Raw genomic sequence first — 22,495 nt, forward strand, 5'->3', positions numbered from 1 at the left:
TTGTTCGTTTTTACCAGTGCGAGTAAGTCATCACCAATTTCCAATCTATAATATTCACTCCGTAATGTGTTTTTCTATTGAAATGTTTTAACCAGTGATCCGTCATTGAATCTGATGGCAGAGTATTAGTGTTAGCCACCTGTTTGAACTGTTTCTCTTCTCGTGTGTGATGTGGTTTGTGGAAACACAGGGCCCTTTTATGGCCTTGTTACCAGTTACCAGAAGTGGTGCGCTGCTTGTAAGGACAGGCGACTACTAAAGTTTTAAAAGAAAAGCAAATAGATCATGGTTGGTAGTTGCAAAAGTTATTCTGTACAAGGCTCTTCCACAACATAGTGGATTGCTTGTAGGCTTCTTCTTTTGTTCCACTGTTTATCTAAGGCTTTTTAAAGATTATTCAGAGGTTGTTCACTTGCGGCCTCGACATGTTGACCAGCTGTGGGCCCTGGAATAGAGTCACGTATATGCACTTTTGTGTACGTTGTGAGAAAGGCAGTGCCACAAATGCATGATGAGACATTGAGGGATTTATTTGTCCTACACCTTTAACTTTTACTTGCAGTTATCTGAACCTTTTTGGGTGTGGAAACAATGCATTTGCTGTAGAGTTCTGGTGACTGTCAATTGAGGTGGTGACAGCTTTGTAAATTTATTTGATCAAAGGTGAAAATAGGATTTGTACCAGCGACCATCTGCAGTCCCTGGATCCATCTGAAAACTGGCAAAAATTTTCCTTCAAGTGAGAGTTAACACTAAATTAATCAATCTGCCTTTATTTAAAGGACAATTAACCCAAATTAGGCTTGTGTGCAGACATTTCTGTGCCAAACCTTAGGAGTTCCAAGCTGTTTTGTAACAGTTTTCCATATATTGTTTGTGGCTCAACTATTCACAGCCCTTGCGGTCTGCTGCACTTTGATGGAAAGTGACTTTTGGGCCGAGGTGCACGTACACGCCGCACATTGGCTGCCAGGTGCGTCGAGTAGCTGTGTGGCACTTCCGCTTATATTTGGCGGGGGACTATAAATCAGCCTTTAGTCCTCAAGGCACTGCCCAGTTAAGCAGCTGCAGCTCTAATGGAAATGTGGCTGTGGGCAGAGTTTAGTCCCACTTTAATCTTTAATCTGAGAGGTACGTCATTAGGTTAAAACATTTTAAAATAATAAAAGGTCACTTTAATGCAACCAAAGGAACCTGCACACATTTATACACCAGTGAACGAGGCGTGTTAAGTGTCTTGCCCAAGGACACAACAACAGTATTCATCTGTTGGAGCTAGAATTGCGCTGCCAACCTGTAGGCCAGTGGCTCTGTCTGCTCAACGATGAAGTGGGATTCACTGCTTTTGGTAGACTGTTTAGTAGAATGTATCCTCCCCTAATGCACTGAAATGTCATGATCATTATTTCAGTCTTCCAAATCTCGATGTCTCAGCAGTGACATCAGCAGCTCAAGGAGCCAGAGGCACTGCTAGAGGACAGACGAGGCAGGTTATTGCTTGGGCCCCCCAAGGACCCCTGCAGAATCAACATATAATGTAGATTTGAATGTGTATTAATCACGGCACACACCGCTGCTTAGATAGTGCCAATGAAAGCCATTTAAACGTCTTAAGCAGACAGTCGTCAGTCACAGTTGCAGCACCAGTTTAGTTTAACACGTGTGTTAAACTAAACTGGCGTGACCAGATTTGTGGCCCTCACCTTTTATTCACTTCTATTGTGCGCTTTGTTTTGGATGTGCCGGTAGGCCCTGGCTTCCATTAAGTGGATTAATCATGACTGTGGACTTCTTTTCTAACTCTCTATATCAGTCAGTGGCGAGTCTTATTACTAATCTTAACTTACAATATTAAGTTTGAAAGTTTGACATGCAGCTATTGAGTCCTGAGTATTTTGTATTGTTTGTGTCCCAACAATACAAAAAGGTGCTTCGTTTGGGCAGTGATTTAAGACATTGCATATGTGTGAGTGCTACCACCATGGCATTGTGGGTTTTATTCCTGACGTCGATCATTTTCTGAATGTCTACCCTCTCTCTCCCTAATAAAGATTTCAGGCCAGAAATTAAATAAATCATGTATATATATTATTTGTAGTATTTTTGTTTAAAATCTAAAACACTGGATAATAGTGTAGCACTGTTGCACTATAGAGCAATGAAGTATATTGTGCCTTGTTTTCCATATTGACGAGACACTTTATTGTCTCAGGGCTGATTTTTAATAAACATTTATCTGCCAGAGTTGTCTGTATCACTAATAGTAAGTAAGTAAGTACATTTTATTTGTATAGCACCTTTCACAGAAGTCACACACAGACAGAAGTCATGAATATTGCACATAGTATTCATATTCAAGATTAAATTCTGTCCAGTTTGTTACGAGCTTCCCTTTCCCTGTAAGTTTGTCACCCTAGCTCCGTACTAATACAGTACACACACGCAAAAGGACATAATTGTAATAAGCTGGCATTCGTGGCAGTTCTGTTGCAGCAGCAGCCTGTCCAGATGCCTCTGAAATGGACTCAGAGCTCCGAGGCCTACCTTTGATGGCTCCATTAAGAGGCTCACTTTCATGCTGGTCGGCTCTGAGGGTGTGTGCAGCAGGGTTAGGGGTGAATGAGAAAGTGTGTCAGGGGGCAGAACATGAGGTCTGCTTGTGTGTGGTTGAGGCTTTTTCATCAGCACTGATGTCTATCATGCTGCAGACCTGGATGTTATCTGTCACAGATGCTTTTTTTCACCTCATGCTGCTTTACTGGCCATGAATCCTGCCGGCTCACATGCAGACTGGAGTGACACTTTCAGTTGTAACTGCTCTGACTGCACAGCTCAAAGACTGACTGTTTATTTTGTAGTCTGTTGGTAAGAGTCACTTCTAGTTACATTGGGGGGTTCCTTTCCTAGCCACAAGGCCTCATAAAGGAAGGAATTAGTTAATTTATTTATTTTTCGTTTCTTATTTTTATATTATATAAAACAAGTCAATTTGTTTAATAATCTCTGTGAGATATAAGAATCTGTGATACAAAATCATGCCTATAGTTTGTGCCTTGTGTGGGGATTGGAATCATTAAATATATAAATTGACTGATAATCATAAAAAGCACATTTTGTGATGTTTGAAAATATTTTAACCCTCCGTTTCTTTAGCACACAGTCTACTGTGTAACAAACACTTGAAAGTACAAAAGAAATTATGGAGCCGAAATGCTCTTCCTCTGAATAAAATAATATATATATATAATATAAATAACACTTGGATGAGCCAAACTACAAACAGTAACAGGACAGCAGATGCACTGACATGAGCTGACACACAGCTAATAACGCAACTAAAAATATGTCCATTATTGATCACGCCCCCTGCTGGTATGATGAGACTTAAGTAAGTAAGCGTGAGCACATTCTCAGCATGTGCACTAAGGTGCTCGGTGAATGACCCTGTACACTGTGCAATGGGGTCAAAGGGGATTCATTCATCTGAAGCCCCCACATCAACAATCCGCTGTCAGAGGGATATCAATCTATTTGATTCGTACGATAAAAAATTATTATCAAAACAAGAGTTTATATTATTGGACTCAATACACTTTTTTGAGTTGTCAGTCAGTGTACCAGTGGTGCAGAATAGGTTAATATATTATATTTAGCATAAAATAACTTGAAGAAAGAAAAAATATGTATTTGGCATATCTACCTAAGAATGCAATACTTTTATGCAGCTGTACTTGAATAATTGACATATAAGTGACCGCGGCAGAAGCACATTTAAGTACTGGAGTCAGTTCAGAGGTCAGCTGTAGAGTAACACTAGAGGGCTGTATTTGTTGTCTCTTTTCACAGTACAGCTGAGGACCATCGGCTGTGTTCCCTCTAGCAGTTGTGAGCGAGGATTCACTTGAGGCTACAACATGTTGCACACGAGCATTTCCATTATTTACTGCCGCTGGAGAGGAGAGTCCATGAAGATGTCAAAGTCAGTGAATGAGAAGCAACACTGACACTAAACTCTGGTGCATCCAATGTCTCCCCATAACTCTCTTTTATGGGCCACACTGTTACCTTTTCCCACGAGAACCCTAAACGCACCAGTCAGCCCAAGAACAGGGAGAAACAGACTAAAAAAAGTAAATCAAAGCACCTACTGGGACTAATTTGTTGAAGATGTTACAGCATGATGTTGTTAGAATTATTGATGCATTTGACTATTTACATATTATTATAATACTGAAACTTAAACAGTAGTTGAATTAATAAGTGAAACTCTCCTATTTACATCTTCTCCTTTGTTTCTCTATCTCAGCCAATACTGCTGTCACAAGTGATTGCCTCCTCCATACAGCTTTAACTTGTCCATGTACAAAGCTTCCTGTCTTGGGTCAGTAGGTAGAGGTCAAACCAGGGGTGCTCCACTGAGTAATTAGCCTGGACATAACAACATTGCTCGTTTAAAGACAGACAAAACATCAGGTTTTATAGACTTTCCACAATTGTGTTCTGTGTGATTGATGTCAGTAGGCAATGTGTCGGCTGTAATGGATGTAAACAATAAGTATGTGTGACAGCGCTGACTGTGCGGGTGGCCATAGAACTCAAATGCTCCATGCGAGTGATGGCACCATTTGTAATTGAGTGTGCTGCTGCTGCTGCTGCTGCTGCTGCTGCTGCTGCTGCTGCTCCAAAACTGTAATACACACAACAGCTTTAAAGATAATCCACCTGTTGTAGTAAATGTGTTGCTCATTGTATAGTGTGTATATCTGTGCTAATAATAACCACCAGAACTGTAGTGTTAAGTGATGAATGAAGATAAAGCCCTGCTGTTATCACTTCTGTCACAATCTTATTTCACATTTGAAGTCTTGTCTCATATAAAACTCACCGGTGCGGTGTTATTCTTGAAGAACTATTTGTATAACTTCTTAGCTTATATGTCTTAATAAATTCCATTATACAAACAAATAAACTAGTTTGAGTAAAAGTATAATAAAGGTAAGATTATAAAATAGCCCACCTGAATGAGGATGTCAACTGCTATTGCTATAGTCCTTAATGTATCAACTTTAACCCATAATTTAATGAAGCCTATAACCATTGTCAAATTGTTTGTCCCACATACCAGGTATGGTCCAGTCTTGTAAATGTATACAAGCTGAATAAACCTTCTATTTGTGTTTTTTTACAACTATATTTCCCATCTCAAAAAGGAATGCTCCTTGTAACCTAGACCTTAGCAACAAACTATCTTGAATAAGTGACAATGCTGCTGGAATTGATGCATTGTGCCAATAAGGCCATGACCTGATGTCATATTATAGCTAGTGACACGTTGCAGCCTAATGGTGGAGTGCTTTATGTGCATGTGTGTTAGAACTGCAGGCAAGAGGGAGGGAGGAAGAGCCACTAATTGAAATTCCTTCAGCCATGTCTGGCAGAGCCGTGGTGTCTGAGTGGCACACACACATGTACACACATATTCACACTGGCCCTGGCCCTAATAAAAGTGGGCTTTGCCATATGGTGGCCATGTGCAAGACTGGCCCCTCTGTGCTGGAGTGTGTGAGCGTGTGCCTCGGCAGGAGAGGTACCAATGTACAGTAGAGACCCCTACACTGAGGCTAACGTCGCATAAGAGCGTGACATGCACGTGTCGCAACTTTGCTCTGTTATTTCAACTGTAAGGGTGTACAAGTTATAACCTCTGTACATGCAGAACTGGAGACTGTTACAGCATCACAAGACTTGGGTCCGTCTTTAAAAATAAACACTTGTCTGACATACCCTTGCAGATCTAAAATGAAACTAAACAGGTAAGTTTTGGAATTGTGTTACGAAATGTTCTGTTCACTCTCACCAACGACTGCTAGTGTTGTTGGGACAGGCCAGCTTATTGAAGGCAAGGAAATATGGAAAAAGATAACTTCCAGATGTGTTTAACTAGAAGATAAAACATGGATTATATCATTATATATGAGCTGATTCTCTGTTCTCCATGTTCATTAACTATTATGATGACCCTTATGTTGCAGAAAACCTCTGGTGGTAGCTTGAAGAGGGGGTGCTTTTGTAGTTAGCTTTATATGCAGCTGTCCCACTGATGTGTAATGCTAAAGCACATTTGTAGCATGTATGCTCTCAGTTACAAGGAATTTTCTGTGCTTATCCCCATGAGTTTGTAGACTGTAGCTTTTTAAACAGATTTTATAGCTGAGTAAAATACTTCTGTAAAAAAAGTACTTGTGGAGTTTGAAACTGGAAAAAACACTGGTTCAAACTTTCAAAAGGATGGTGTATGACCTCATGACATTTAGATAAATGCTGTATTCCCACAGTCTAAGAACTTTCTCTTCTGGCAATATCTAATTGCTTCCAGTGGATCCTCTCCGTGTCTGGCTAACCCATTTGTTTTTCCCTCTTTTCACTTATAATGCACTTTCTCCAAACTCATGGTAGTTTGGTTAAATATGTCCACACTACCCTCTCAGCTTCCAATGAATGAAATCTAAGGAGGTCTTTGTGGTTGTACCATTAAATTTGTTATAAATAAGTGCAGCTTACGTGTTTATGGTCTAATTTCACTTACTGTAAGGATCGTCCTCACTCTTGGTTCCGTTAACTTTTCCCTTCTTGTCAATGCGAAGGAAGAACTTTTGGTAGGAAAACAGTTTCCTCCTGCGGACATCTCCTTGCAAATGCGTGTAGCTGCTCCGCACGTGCCGCCCGACAGCTGTGGCCGAGGAAACGTTGGTCGCCCGTGGCAACCTCGCGGAAGATGCATACAGTGGGACGGGCGAGGGAGGCAGGTGCGAGAGAAGCGGCCGAGGCGCATTCTGTTTGTCTGCAGAGTTTGTGCTAGACGCCGGGGACGGGAGCGGGGATGAGGAGGACGGTCTGAGCAGGAGGAACAGCAGGAGGAACACAAGAAGTCTGCAGCTGGGGCAGGAGGACAACCAGGCGACCGCTGCTGCACCCTGGGTCACTGTCCATCTACACATGGTAGTGGAGCTGACAGAGCTGTGGAGGTGCTCAGGGGCTGGGGCATGCTGAGCTGGTGCTGGGAAGAGGGAGCGAGCCACAACTCCTCAGTCCGGTCCTGACAGCCACCCTCTTGGGACCGGCGGCCTGACTGCGTAAAGATGTGTGCTTTGTTTTGTTGTTTTAATGGAGTGCCGTAAAAATGAGCGGATGTGTATTTTCCCCCTCAGGCTGTTTATTCCTCAGTAGTGGCGCAAGAATGTGTCCACATCCATAACTCAGATCACCTCGGGAACAACTAGGAGCTCTCGCCTGAAAGCTCTCTCGCCACCTCCTCCCTCTCCTCCGACAGGCAGCTGCTCTCTGATCCTGATGGCTCTCACACTTGCATCAAATATGGCTCGGGAGTTTGGAGCGCTCTTGCTTTAAAACGTGTTACTCTGCTGGAATCTGTTTACTTGTATTAAAAAAATCCAGATTTAAAAAAAAGTGGACAAAATCAGATGAGCAAAGCGAAATGAATAAAAAAAAACAAAAAACAAGCACGTTATGATGCAATGTCCAAAGGAATCCACACCAGAAAAGTTGCCCAATCCAGTCTCTCTTTCTCGTCTTGTCCAGTTTTTGAAGCGGTAGTTTTATTGGCGCAGGACTGAAGTTACTGGAGTGTAAGTGAGCTGCCTGCCTGTGTCCTTGCCTCTTAGAGTGTGAGCGCCAGATCCGTGCGTTGCCTCTCTTCTGGTGTGGCTCTCCCCCTCCCACCTCTCCCTCTCCTCTCTCCCGTCTCTGTAAGATCTTGGACCACTGTCTGCTTATCTGCACTTTCTCCGAAGTGACCAGGTCTGCTCATTCTTTCCACAATACATATCTGCGACAGTTTTCCACATGTAATTTCATGTTTGCATGATTATCAAAAGCAATTGTTTTTGAATGTGTGCATGTCTCATTGTGTGTATTATGTGGGGTTCTGTCCTGTCCCTCCCTGTTTTTCTCATTCCCTCCCTCTCGTTTACCCCCTTTCTCTGTCTCCTCCCATTCCCAGACTAAAGCCCACCAGTTGATCTGAGCGGGTTTGAAGAGAGGAGAGAAAAAACTTTGTACCTTGTCTAACCCTAGGCTCCATTCTTATGTGTAACAAAGAATAACTGTAAGTGACTCATTAGCTATCATTGTCTCTTTGATAGAGCAATATAGAGCCAATGTCTGTTTTCTAATAATGGATGATAAAATATGAAAAAGGACATAGCCCAATGCAGCTTTTAATTTACTCATATTAGTGAAAGGAATGTCTCTGTGACCAGCCTTAGAGGTATAATCCACATCCACTCACAAAAAGTCCCCCACGTTGTTTTGGCAGAAACTACTGCAATTGCTGCTTGTATCCTTTAAGCCTAATCTTTAGCTAAACATCTCTGCGCTTGGATATAAGGATGTGTCTCTTATTTATGTCACTCAAGGCACACCGTTAAAGAATCCAGGACTGCTGTCTGGTTCCTGTATTGTTTAATTTCCTTTTCACATTGTCAGACAACAGCCATATCTCCGCTGCTGCCTTTTTCATTTGTTTGCTCCTGTTTCCTAGTGATTTCTGTGATGTCATCATCAGTTACCCTTTTAGACTTATCCACAGTCTGTCTTATAACAATAACAATAACAATAACAATAACAACAACAACAACAACAACAACAATAATAATAATAATAATGATAATAATAATGCCCTCATTTGCACTTTACAAGTTTGCCAAAGGCTATTAAAACACTATAGTCATTATTCATTCAATCACTCTCACAAGCCATAGCTGCCCTCAGGCAGACGGACTGAAACAAGGTGGTCAATCTGCCGTTTGGACCACCACCAATCACTCAGTTCCTCACACAGCACCACACCACCTTCATAGGCAGGCTCCAGCATGCACTTTGCACTGGCTGGAGTGAGACAAAACCACCACACTTTGAGTGTTGCATTTGACAGACATATTTTGGCAATGGGCCAATTACAGTATGAAAGTAATAAATGCCCTTCTATTGTAGAATATTTTATTTGGAAATTGTTTTACCAAAATTATATTTGGGGGTGAAAGTAAAATGCAAAATGTAAAAGATTGGCAGGTGCTAAAAGCAATTGCATTCAAACAATACGACACATTCAGCACCACGGACAGCACTGAAAGACTGTGGTTAAGCCGTGTTAATGAAAGACCTGTCAGTGTTGATGAACTATTTACAAACTGTTGAAAAATTACAGTTTTTGTACCATCAGGCGTAATTTGAATGTAAATAAATACTCTTTACATATTCCTACTAACCTGCCATTTTAAAATATGCTAATTATAATGTATTTTGAAATATTACCCATGTGCAAATGTTTATCAGAGATAACACCTTTAAAATATTAGAACCGCAAAATACAAGTCAACAATGACATTGAAAGTAGGAAATCCCTTAAGAAAAGAAAATGTGTCTGAACATAATGTTGATGAAAGGCAGAAGCAGACACACATCTGGTCAGTGACATGTGGCTTAACTTTGGGGTGTCAAACAGCTTCATATAACAAACAAGCCGGTCCTTTATCTCGAATAATCTCCTTGAAAAATCTGCTTGGTGAAACCTGCATTTGTCTGTTCTGTGTGAGGAAGCACTTGTCACATTTGGGCAAATTATCACTCCTTGATCAGTAATATTGATCTGCACTGCTTACATCTTAGTACTCTGTTAAAAACGCCTAACAAGATTCAGATGTTGGAAATTAGTCATCCAAGTTTTTGGATGCACTTCATCTTTTTTTTCTTTCTTTTGGAAGTAGGGGGTTTCCTTTAGAATGGCTGGTCATTGATCTGTTTGAATGGCAATGAGGAAAATCTGGTAAATCTTTTCCCAAAGTCCCCAAATTTAGTCTCGTTCAACATCATTTTATTTTTGGTTGTTTGCCCTCTGTACGAGAAAGCTCTGGGGACCTGCAGTTTGGCTCAGTTATTCTAATTGTTTCATTGGGGTTGTGCCATTGGCTTTGAACACATTTTACTCTTGAACAGTTGTGCAGAAATGGCCCTGGCAGTTAAGTTTAATTACAGACACATTTAAGCACTTACAGATCTTACGATAAGTATCTACTACAACTCTTATTGGTCAAGCTGCCGAGGCCCTTTTCTTTGAGCCAGAAAAAAAAAGGAAGACACTGTTTTCTGGCTGAAAGCGAGAAATAAATATATATAGGGATTCAATCTTTACGACCGTAGTTTCCACACTACAAGGCGCACCGGACTATAAGGGGCATTAGGCAAAACAAAACGTGTACCACACAAAATGGCTTCCAGGTCAGTAATCACAACCAGAATTAATCCATATATAAGGCGCTCTGGATTATTAAGTGCGCCTTATAGTGCATAAAATACGGTATCCTTGCAGATTAGCCATGCCCCCTGAGTTTAGTTTAATAATGCTCTTACAATCAGCATGTCATTGTCAAACCATCACTTTGTTCCCGAGCTCCGTCACTCTAGATTGTTCTTACAGTGTTCTTGCCATGATTAAACGCGTTGAGTGACGCGACATAAACAAAGTAAGACAAATGGAAAGTCGTCGCATCACTGCATTTGCACCTCAAATGAACTTCATGTCGTTTATGTAAGGAGCAGATTTATAATTACCAACATGTACCGGTATTTCGTCAAACTCGAAAGAACTAATCCCAATAACGCTGTCCTCACATCATTTAAGTAAACGTGTTCAAATCACCACTGGCCGAACTTCAATGATCTGTTTTTTGTTGTTGACACGAGTCTTTGAATGTTGGAAATAAAGCCCCAAGTGGAGTCACACCGCTATGTTTGGTGTCAGTGATGGCAGGTTTGGATGATTATCTTAGGAAATGTTTCTTAGGTGCTGGAGGCTGAGCGCATAAATAGACTTGAAATTTGGCTGGCTCAAAGGTCATTTCCAATAGAAACAAGCAACACATGCAAGTCTAGACCAGGTTGCTTTTCTTCTTCAGCCACAACTGCCTTCAACTATTGACACTGGCACCGTGTAGTTAATATCCAAGTGTGTGTTCAGAATCAAGACTCGTTAGGAAGTAATTATAAAACAGTTTATACTTTTGATTTGAAAAAAGTGTTGCATTTTTTTCAGTTTCAATGCTTAAGTTAGCAGCTGTGTTGCAGACGTGACCCATTGGCATCTGCCGCACAGATCGGTGTGTTTCAGCAACTTCCTTGTGCTGTAATGAAGCTTACATTCACACAAACGCTAAACATAAACTTCAGAGGACGTCCCGAGTGTGTGCTGCAGGTGTCGGCTTTATTCATGGCTGATGTGGTATTTTTTGTGCAGATTAACATCATTATTAAGCCTGAATATTAACATATCTGTATGTTTTCACCACCACAAAATTAAAAGGTTTTTGTTTTTTGATTATTATATGTTCCGATTTCGCAATTCACCTTGTCTAAGAGATTGTGATTCCTCTAGAATGCGACGAGTTTGTGTAATTTATCTAAATGTAAAAGGTTCCTGACATTTTGTGGTTTGATTATTACATAGATTATCACGATTATCTATTGAGCTTAACATCCCTAAAAACCAACACATGCTCATTTGTAATCATCGTCACGAAAAGTCAGATTATTCTTTCTCCCGTTGAGTAAAGGCTGCAGAGGTGCACAGCCTCCACTGCAATATTCATGTCTGCAGTGTTGGTTCCGGGTGAATAATTCAACAGGTGGATTAGTTTGAGTTTCAGAGAAAGCAAGCATTGGATAAATTGATGAGTATGTGTTCTGTCCATGAACATGACACAATAGTGGCAAATTATCAGCCAGAATTGTACAAATAACTATTTTCTGTTTTTGTTTTTTTCTTGCTCAATGTGTTTTACATTTCAAAGCCACTTTTTTACCTTTAGCCATGTGAATATAATAGACATGAGTTGTTCACACTACATAACTGTACTGGGGGCCTTGTTTTGTTACTCTAATGAAGTTTGACATAAACAGTAAACCAGCCCATGTGTCACAGTCCAGACCTGTGAGCTACAGAGGGCTGCAGCAGTGAGCCAGAGCAGTCAGATTATTCTCTTTGAAGATTGATGAGCATCATTTCTTTCTTGTGGATTTCACTAAATTATAAGCAGAAAGCCAAGTATGTCTGCAACCAATCAGTGTGGTCATCTTTAAAAAACAATTTCCAAAACTAATCTAATACCGCTTCACAAAAGAACAGAATTACGAGAAAGTCAGAATAGCAAGGAAAAAGTAGGGTTTTTGCAACATAATTAAATTATGGAACTTAATGAGTCACTTTGGCTCACAGAGACTGATTTTAGATGGATAGTGCTTGTGTGTAACACAGGATTATTTAACAACAAAATAGCTAAATTCATTCATTGAATATTGTTTGTTCTCATCCAAGTTTCATTGTGAAGTGTCTACACAACACTCTGACGTAGAAGGCTGCGTCAGACGGAGGTAAAATGGAGGCCTGGTGTGTGTATCAGCCAGTGACGAAGCTTATTTGTTCAAAAGACTTTCAGGCCATTAAAGACCTCCTGCTCTGAATGTTCCACCACATTATGTTCACTCCGAGTACAGAGGATCCAGCTTCTGCATCTTCTGTTACATTTTAGGACTCCGCTGTACCTACTACACCAATGGCATTGGGGTCAGCTGAGGGTGAAAGGTCAGAGGAAAGAGTGAGACATGGGAAGTTCTATCAGCTCCTTGCTAAAGTTTCCAGCTTTTGTAACACTCACACACACACATAGTGACAGGTGTTTGGTTCCGGCGATGGACCAAGTCATGTATGAGCTTGGATTTCAGGTGTCATGTTAAAATGGGCCAGTGACCACATTACCTGCAGGAGTCTTCTGTTGAAAAGTCTCCCTCCCCGGTTTCCCGCAGAGAAGGCAAGAAGTTGAAAAGCAATTATGTCTGGTTTCCACCGAAAAGACAAACTGGTGCTGACAAAGCCGTGTGGGGAAGCCATCTGACCGCTCTGTTCCACAGAAGTTAACACATTTACAGCTGATGAGACAAACACAACACTGAGCTCAAACGCTTGACATGAAAAGACATCAAGTCCTTCTACTTATTACTTGGCATGTAATAATTGGGGCTGCTAATCTAGAAACTACGGTAAAACATTTGCTACACAATTGTATGTTTCTTCCAGCAGTTGTAAACACAGGTGGTATTTTATAATGTTTGGGGCACCCAAATATTTAACAGTTGCCCTGGAGCTAGCTCAGTCAGCACAGGGGGGTCCTGGCTCCAGAGGGGAGGAGCCTATTGTACATGTTTTTAGTGGTAGGGTTAACCTACACAGACATGGGGAGAACATGCAAACTCCACACAGATGCTGTGAGGAGAGAGTACAAACCTAATCTGTTGTAGAGCTGGAGACGTAACCTCAAAGCTTTTTCACAAAAGACTTTCAGTCCAGGTTTGTCTTTGTCTGTGCCTCAAAGTGCTGTAATGCAGTTTGACATTTAACAAACCTTAGAGTTCCTCTCCATGTGCATCATGTTGTGGCCAAGTCATAAGGAGTGAACGGAAACAGAACCTCAAATATCCACAAATAGATTTGTGTATTATAAAACACAAAGTTGACATTGTCCTGTCTCTGTTGTAAAGGTTTTTGAGCTTACAGTCAGATGCGTGTTGCAGAGTATTGAGTGTATTGAGGCAAAACTAAACTTTGTTTGAAGTTGACGATTCAGAGCCAATAGAGCCCACATGTTTCCCAAAGACATGATTATTGTCTAGTAGAACAGAAATGGACTAATAAGCATTACAGCATTATAGGTTATGAACTTGAGCTACAACAAACAGAGAGTCAGCCTTGTTTGGATTGCGGTTGTGATTGCTTCTGGTGCCTGTGGTTGTGAGGAGTGATGTGGCCACGAGAGCTTCCTCAGGGAAACCGTTCTTCTTTTCTCCACAAGGATTTTATATTGAACTTTACACGAATGACGTCTGTGAAAACCCAATTATTTTTAAAGAAGTTTTAAAGAGGTTGTATATTTTGTCACATATGTATATTTATTGAGTGCGAGTAGAGAGAATTGATCCTGTGCGACAGAAGCAGACTGAAGTAGTAGTAGTAACAATGGAGCTTGTCAGCTGTGGATGTTCGGTGCTTTCAGAGCATATGTGCTACATCGCTACATGTACAAGACACACATGGACTAATGAGCTAATTGTGGTGCTACTTTGTTAGCTGCTCTGAGTGACAGAGCGAGGCAGCTGCGTTTGCTATGAAAGTATGCCAGCATCAGACACATTAACCACCTGCTGCTGTCGTGGACAAACGGTTCTTGTGATATTTAAATAACTGCCTCCATTTAGAGAGCTTCCTTGTGGAAACAAGGTGATTATAATGCCACTTCCACATAAGTAAGGATTTTAATAATTCACTAAAGCAGCTCCCTTAATTATACAATAAGTCATTTAACATTCATTTTTGGAAGGCTATGCTACATATCTGTGCCTCCTGTTTAGTGACCGCACTGTCAGGAGTTAAGTATCTGTGATCCTTTTGCCTTTGGGAGCACAGACTGATGTAACTCAATGTTCTACAACGTACAAACTCACTGTTGGTGTTCTTTTCCTTGTCCAGTCCAGTTCAGCTTGTTTTTTATTCAGATATTTTTTTCACAAAGGCAATATAATATAAATATATATATATAATATTTGATATATAATATAAAATACAAAATACAATGCGCATAAGTATCTAGTTTAGAAGCCTGGGCTTACGCCTGTCCTTCTGATGAAAGCCAGTGGACTGAGACGCATGGCTTAGTGAAGATGAAGACTTGTCGTGTTATTAACAGGGTGCTCTTGCAAATGGGAGCTTGCTCTCAAGGGCCCTCCTTATATAAATAAAGGTTCTAATAATTTAAAAAAAGACACTTAACATTTAATTTAGTCAGTGTCACTTTATAGAGACTCTCTTTGCACTGTTTTTTCAAATAAACACACACATAAAGATTTTCTCATACAATCTCAGTTTGAAAGCTCATTATTGGGTCTGATCAGGAGTTTAATGTTTTAACTTCTGTCGCAGGACGAGACATCCTCTAACACCACAGGAGGGACTTGGATCGTGGCCCTCAGAAGCTTGTTTTAAAGTTTGACCGGCCAAGTTAGAGATGAATATTTTGTATATAAGACATTTAAGTAACACTCGAGCTGTTTAATATTATTAGAGCATTAATAACAATACGATGTGACTGTTTGCAAATGCGCCACAGATTTATTGCGTCTTTAGTTTATGGTTATCCTAAGTGTAGCTGGGTGGAGAGGAGTTTTCCAGAAGCAAGGTCAAAGAGTTGAAGAGGAAGGACTGTCGGGAAAGCTGCTTTGAAACTACTCTACTGAATTATGTGAAATAATATGTATTGAAATTGTACAATTACAACAATATACTTGTATGAATTGTTGTATGAATCATTTAATCCAAATCATATTATTTTTAGTTCAACCTGGAGAGACTCAAGAGAAGACAATATGCTTGAGCAGGATGAGACAGGAATGTGGTGGTGCTGAAGACAAACATCTGAAAAAAAATGAAACTAAACTAGTTGTTGGTGGTGTTGGGACGGAGGAGGGCTGCGAGAGCTGAACTGTCGAATGGCGATGCGGAGGGCCGAGTTTAAAGCCAGCTGATAGGTCGAGCTGAGCCTATCACAGCGGAGCAGGGCTTGGAAGTGCATTGCACAGGTGAGACAGCAGGGAGTCTTCCAGGTGGAACCTTTAGGTCTGTTTGTTGTAACATTCCATCTTTTAATGTCTTTTGTAGCTTAAGCTGACAACGTGGAATCAGAATGTGCTGGAAAAGTGGGACAGTTCTTACAGCTGTCCCATGAGAACTGTTGTAATGTGTGTATAATGTGAAATATTGTGTTTAATGCAAGCCATGGGTCATGAGTCATCTCTTAATAGTACATTTAATACAGTATGTCCCATTCCCAGTGTGTTCTGTTCTGCACACTTCCCCAGCAGATGTAATTCATGAATGAGACCTTTTGGTGGTAAATCTGTCAGGTTACCTCACGTTATATACGTCCGTCTCCAGCATGCAGCATGTCCAGCCAGCCTGCTCTATGTGGGGACGTTGGTAACACTGGGAGCATCATAACACCTTATTAAACCCTCTAGGGACATTTCTGGAATTAATTTGACTTTAAATATGGTTTTATTGTGAACCTAAATGTGTATTATATTATTGTTGTGTTGTTTAATGCATGTCAGTTACATGTGCTAAACGTGGTAGTGTATGTCTCTAAAGAACCCTTCTCGTTTGTAGTTTGTAGTCAGTTTGTGTAGTGCTAATATTATGCTTGGCCCCACTGATGAATTATGTAACAGCTTATTTTCTTTATCCTAAACCTCTTTGTGGTGTTGCAACACTGCACCATTCCTCCATGTCATTTTGAGATTCTCTTTCAGAGCTTAGATCTTGTAAAAATCCAGCTGTTCCAGGAAATATACTATTGTAGTGCATTAGCCCAAATAATGGTGTTGATTAATCATTTACTAGCAGGCTTTGACGTAGCTCCATGAGAGAGACATCCAAAGGCTAAACATTACTCATAGCGACTGGAGGTACTGGTCACACAGTGATATCTGAGCCCACTTAAAGTGAAAAAGACAGGCAAGACAAATCCCCCCAAAGCACCCAGATCAACTCTGTCTGTTCCTTAATTGCCTATTACAATTCTGAAGTCTACATTCTATGTAAAACACAAATTAAAATTTTAGATAAATGAATTATTAAGACCAGTGATTCCCAAACTGTGGTACGGGTACACCCATGGATACGCAGAACGACCCAGGGTGTGAAGAGAGTTATGAGAAAATAGAATAAATGTATTTGATAAAAATGTCATACTTTGGCTAACCTTATTGTTTGATGTTATTCATGTTTCAATATCATATTCAAATGATAAGATATTGTATGAAGTGTGCTGCGTCGTGCAGAGACATTTCCTTTGTCAAAGTAAACGTATGCGACTGATGCTCAAATGTCTCAAGAGGTACGTGACCTTGAACAAAAGTTCCAGCTCCATGAATCTCAGATGACACAGAACATCTACGTGGAGTCGTGCTTTTACTTCAGTTGGTTTATTCCGTCCGAAATAGCGTCAGATCAGATGGAGGAGTCCAAACTAATCTTGGTGGAACGACTTGGTCCAGAAAAATCCTGATTTATTAGAACCACATGCAGTTGATGAGCGGCTAACTCCATAGTCCACATACACTAATGGATCAAAGCAATATACTGTAGGTGGATTAGATTACTAAACTTCTCTTGATGATTGCTTTATACCGGGTAAGAGAACGAGAGATGTAAAATCTGATATCTCTTGTAATATGTTGTTTTCATGTTGGTGATTCCCTCATTACAGTAAACCACAACACATGTACACGGTGTCGTTTGTTTGTGCTGGTAATTACAGAGCCGTCGCTTAAACATGCTCAGGTCCCCCAAGGCAAAGACACACACACAGAGTCATGTCTCCAGCGCAATAAAACCAAATGAATCATTGTAATTACTGTCAGACGAGCACCTTGGCGGCAAACATCACACGGCAATGCTTGTATTCCAGTCCCAAGCGCGTTAGTTAGCTTTGTTTGTCCATCAGTCACTCCATGGATCAAGTGCAATCAATGTTTTCAGCCAAAAATCACTTACTGAACACACAGTAATTTAAAACATCATGTGTTTTAGAATTTACAGTAGGATTTTTGGCCAATACTTGCCAAAAACTGCTTTCCGAGTGGAACCATTTTCTCACGACCGTATTGAACTGCAGAAATGTTTTTTTAAAGGTTTAAAGGTGTAACTTCTAATAAGCAGAGAAACATTTATGTATTTCTTGTTTGTTTATTTGCTTGCTTATACATGCTTTATTACAGCTTTACTACAACTTTGCTTCGATGTAATGATGTTTATTACAGTTTTCAGGTGGAGGGTTTTGCCAGTTTCTGTGGAAATGTTATTACTTTGTTTGCCTAAAAAGTTCCACAATATGGCATTAAACTAAACCATCTCCACGGTGACCAGCAGTTGATGCCACCAAGCCAAATGTATTTTTAAATTCAATAAAAATACCTGTAAATGAAGTCACATGTAGATGACTTTAATGCCATACTTCTCAACTTTCTAGGCTGAGCAATAACATCGTCATGGAGACGTGCAGGTGCCGTATCTTCAACCAGAAATGTTAGAGTTCACCTTTAAATGAGTCATTGTTGATACCAGTATAAATTAGAGGTGGGTGATGTTAACTAAATATACAAATACACACTATACCGTATTTTCCGGAGTATAGGTCGCACCAGCCAAAAAATGCATAATGGAGAAGAAAAAAACATATAAGTTGCACTGGAGTATGAAATGCAGTTACAAGTGTGAAAATAACAAACAATATCACATATAAGTCGCTCTGGAGTATAAGTATATAAGTATGAATATAAGTATAAGTCGCACCCCGGCCAAAACTATGAAAAAAGGTGCGACTTGTAGTCCGGAAAATACGGCAGTAGTGTGACTGGACCATAAAATGAACCACAAAATATATAATGATAGATGATATACTCAGCATTCTAATTTACCATATCCCTAATACAACTACATTATTATCAATTAACATAAATATAGCATAAACATTGTATTTTTCTAATATATCTCTACCAATTTAGCGATCAAGTCTCTATGCCGTATATTTGAGGAAATAAATGGATGTAAACAGACATTGAACAAGTGGAACCCGCTTGAAGTCGGGGTAATGTCTTTGCCAGACGTTATGCCATACCTGCTAATACCGCTGCACAAACCAAAGTGCTGGAGCGGTGGTGAACTACTTACTCTGGAGCGGAAAAGACACTCGCGGGCCAAAGTGATTCAGCCACACATATTTCCGTTAAATACGTTCAATCGGCTGTAAAAACCATCTGTCATAAAGGAAAGCAATCAGTGTCAGGTGAAATAACACGGCCCGATCATGAATCACCGAGACGTTCTGTATGGAAGTCTTTAGCCCTGATTTGGACTCTAATGGAGGTGTAATTGAAGAGTCTCCGTAAGAGCTTTTTTTACTGTATCAGATTCACTTGGAGGGTTCAGGCCATCGCTGTGTTCTCGTGGAGTTTGACAGTTTGAATTCTGCGCACATGGAGTTTTCTTAGCCCCGGTCTCCAAGGGTTCACAGTTTATGCAAGAGACGAGGTGGTTGAGTAAATGCTTTTCAGCCACATTCTGATAATCCCCCGCCAGATATTAGTGCAATCTGTGCACCGCGTACTGGTATTTTGTGAAACGAATAGCTGACGTTAGCGTGACTTGTGTCCTAGAGGTGGGCAATAAACAGACATTTAGATAATATTGTGAATGTTGTTTTGAAGAAAGGCTGAATTTGATAGTCAAGTATATTGTTTGAAGTGGAAAAATGCTGCAAAAAGTAAAAATCCTACAAAAAAACTAAAAATTTCGTCGAATTGAAATAATATCGTCTGAAAATCAGGAAACTCCAAAACAATAGAAACGTTCATGTTATTATGTTATTATAGAGTTTATTCACGTCACGATATATTCAGGACCCAAACATAATTATCATGTCTGTTTTGGTCACATAACCTCTATGTTTGTAAAGCTGGTCACAAAATTGAGGACTAGTAAAACACAGACTTACATTTGGCTCGGCGTTATCACCGTGGAGATAAGTCGTGTAATCCCTCATTTGTCCAGGAATGTTTCATCATAGAAAATGATTCGCTTGTGGTCATCTGGACACTGTTTTTGATTCAGTTGTAGTCATCTGGATACTGTTTGAAAAGCCGTGTCCACATGACTACAACTGAATCAAAAACAGCGTCTCGATGACCACAACTGAATCATTTTCTACCATGGTTTAATGCCGTACTGTGGAATATTCTGGGCACACACTGCACCTGTAATAAATGTCACTCCATTGAAGCAAAGTAACATAAATAAACACACAAATAAACAAATCTGGGCCCTTTTTGGTGGATTTTCCTTGCCTGTATTTTTTCTTTTTTACTCAGATATCGATGTTTGTAGCAGTTGTAAGTAATGTTCAGCCTTTGAAATTAGAACGTGTACATTTTCCACTGATGTATTTACAAAATGGAGATGTCTTTTAATATATTTTATACATCTGTAAAAAGTGTAGAAAAGCATAACCAGAGACGGGAGTTGAAAATTAGCACTGGCTGTAAACTTTATATGCGTTTCATTGGCTACAAGCTTTGTTTTGTAACTATGTATGACTGAACTGTCCCTACCAAATAATTAAAGAAAGAAAGAAAATAAGAAATAAATCATGTGTTTCAGACGGTGGCATTCCACTTGATTTCAGAACTATGTACTGTGGGCCTCAAAACTCCTGCCATGCAAACGAATACCTCTGGAACATTCCTCTGGCAGAAGGGAAAAGGTCATCACAAAAGGACTGGACCGATAACCATTTATGGTAATGGACATTCAAAAAAAGAATAATGTACGGTGCATGTTGTGCTATTTATGTCTGTTGATTCTCTCTGTCACGTTCTCTGTCTCTGTTCTGTTTTGTTATTATAAATGAAGGTTAAGAAAGCATAGGTTTGCTTATTATGGGAATGAAATCAAAATGAAGATCCCTCTGTTGTTCTGTCTCAATGTCAATCATCGTGAATAATCGTTAAATTGTTCTGGTTAAATTTCTCTCAATAATTGTAACATTAAATCTAATATTGTGACATCCCTACCCCGTTTTTTTAGTAATTATGAGCTATAAAAAACAGCTTTAAGCAAATATGTAATATAATAAATGCACTGCAGATGAGTTTAATGCCACACACCAGAAACGTTACACAGTGCACCTTTGAAGAGCAAAAAGTGTATAATCTGTGTTCGATTAGCGCTTGGGAATTTTTGCTCTCAGAAAAAAATTATCTATTGTAAACGGCAACTTCTCTAAAACGAATGGCGCTGTCCTTTTTTGTTTGTTAATGAGGAGGTCTTTTCTCCGAACACAAATCTCTATAAACTTCACACGCACGGGCCTAATCCAATCTGTCAGTGAGTGGTCCTGCTGCATGTTTGGTGTAAATCCTTAAAATTCCTGTTGTAATTGATTTCACACCAGATGCGCGCCTCACTTCTCTCATTCTCTATTTAACTTCGCCTGTGATAATGAACTCCGAGCAGATGTTTACTCTTTGTGTTTTATTAGATGACACTGGCCTTTTTTTTTTTTCTTGGTCGAAGTTATCACAGTCGAATATTTTATGTCCTCCCATTCCCTCGTGTTTAGTCTGAGAGCTGCGCCATCTGCGATACAGCTGCGTATTCTAATCAGAACAATGATAATATCCAATTCTCTCTGCCTCGTAAAGCTTTTCGTTTCACTGCGACTGTGTTCGAACTGAGGGATAAAGAAAGCGTTCGCCCCTGGAACATCATTTGCTCTGTTTGTAATTACAATTGATGCCTTTTATTCAAGTGTGTCAGTGGGTCGTACTCAGTTACATTTACTTGAATCACTTTTTAAAATAAATTGTACTTCTTGGAGTAGTTTCAAGGCTGTGTGCTTTTACTTCTACTTGAGTAACATTTAGTTTGAAGTATCACTACGCTTTCTTAAAAATTGTGGCTCTTCTCATTTTTGTGTGTGCCTATTTTGTCCTCACAATTAAATCAACTTGTTATTTCGTCCAGACAGTTACAGTTACTCTTACTTGACTCCGACAACGTTCATAAGGTCTACTTACAGGTTATATACACAGATTCAGGTTCTTTTTAAAGACAATTAATCAGGAGATGTTATTACCTCGTTAACATATTTCGGCTGCTTAACTGCAAGCCATCTTCAGAGCTGTCCACAAATACTTTTTTACTTTAACTTGAGTCATTTCTTGGACCACTACTTTGTACTTCTACTATTCACATATCTAATTGTGATTTTCCTGACAACCATTGCTAAATGTCAAGATACTGTTCACAGAGCACATTTCAAACTCGTTCAGAGACATTGACACGTGAGAAAAAGTCTGAAATAAGAACAGCTAAACTGTCTATTGTGTCAGGTGCATTTCAAAACCTGTCTCTAGAGGTCGATCCTTCCGTGTAAGAATGGGATATTCTGTTTGCAGGGAGCAGATATTATTATGCTATGGCCGATACTGACAAACATGAATATCTCGATGTTCAGCTGATGTTATGTCAATCCAACAGAAATGTGTTAAACATGTTTTTAAATGTAGTTTAAGGATCAGACAAATGGGAAATGTCTGTCAAATTAATCACAAAAGTGCAGAAACATCACCAAGTTTACGACATAATACTGATAATGATGATAATAATAATAATAAATATAGCCGCAAGCGGCAATGATCGGCCCTCGCCACGCCGCCGCCACACCGCCGCCACGCCGCAAGAGGAAGGGGCGCTAACGCGCCCCAATTGTCCTTTTATTACGCCTACTGCTGAATCTGTGACGCTGTCACATCTTCT

General features: G+C 40.0%; 1 protein-coding gene across 1 annotated transcript in view; it reads right to left on the reverse strand.

The window, feature by feature from the left end:
- Positions 1-7,699, reverse strand: part of fgf10a (fibroblast growth factor 10a) — an 11,512-nt gene extending 3,813 nt beyond the window's left edge. The window contains exon 1 of the mRNA XM_072455363.1: positions 6,587-7,699. Coding sequence (XP_072311464.1) covers positions 6,587-6,998 — 412 coding nt within the window. The 5' untranslated portion in view covers positions 6,999-7,699. The remainder of the gene's footprint in view (positions 1-6,586) is intronic.
- Between the last annotated feature and the right edge of the window lie 14,796 nt (positions 7,700-22,495).

This window comes from Eucyclogobius newberryi, unplaced genomic scaffold, assembly GCF_026437365.1.
Source record: "Eucyclogobius newberryi isolate DKJ021-1_F unplaced genomic scaffold, fEucNew1.0.hap1 SCAF_2, whole genome shotgun sequence".
Taxonomy (NCBI): Eukaryota; Metazoa; Chordata; class Actinopteri; order Gobiiformes; family Gobiidae; genus Eucyclogobius; species Eucyclogobius newberryi.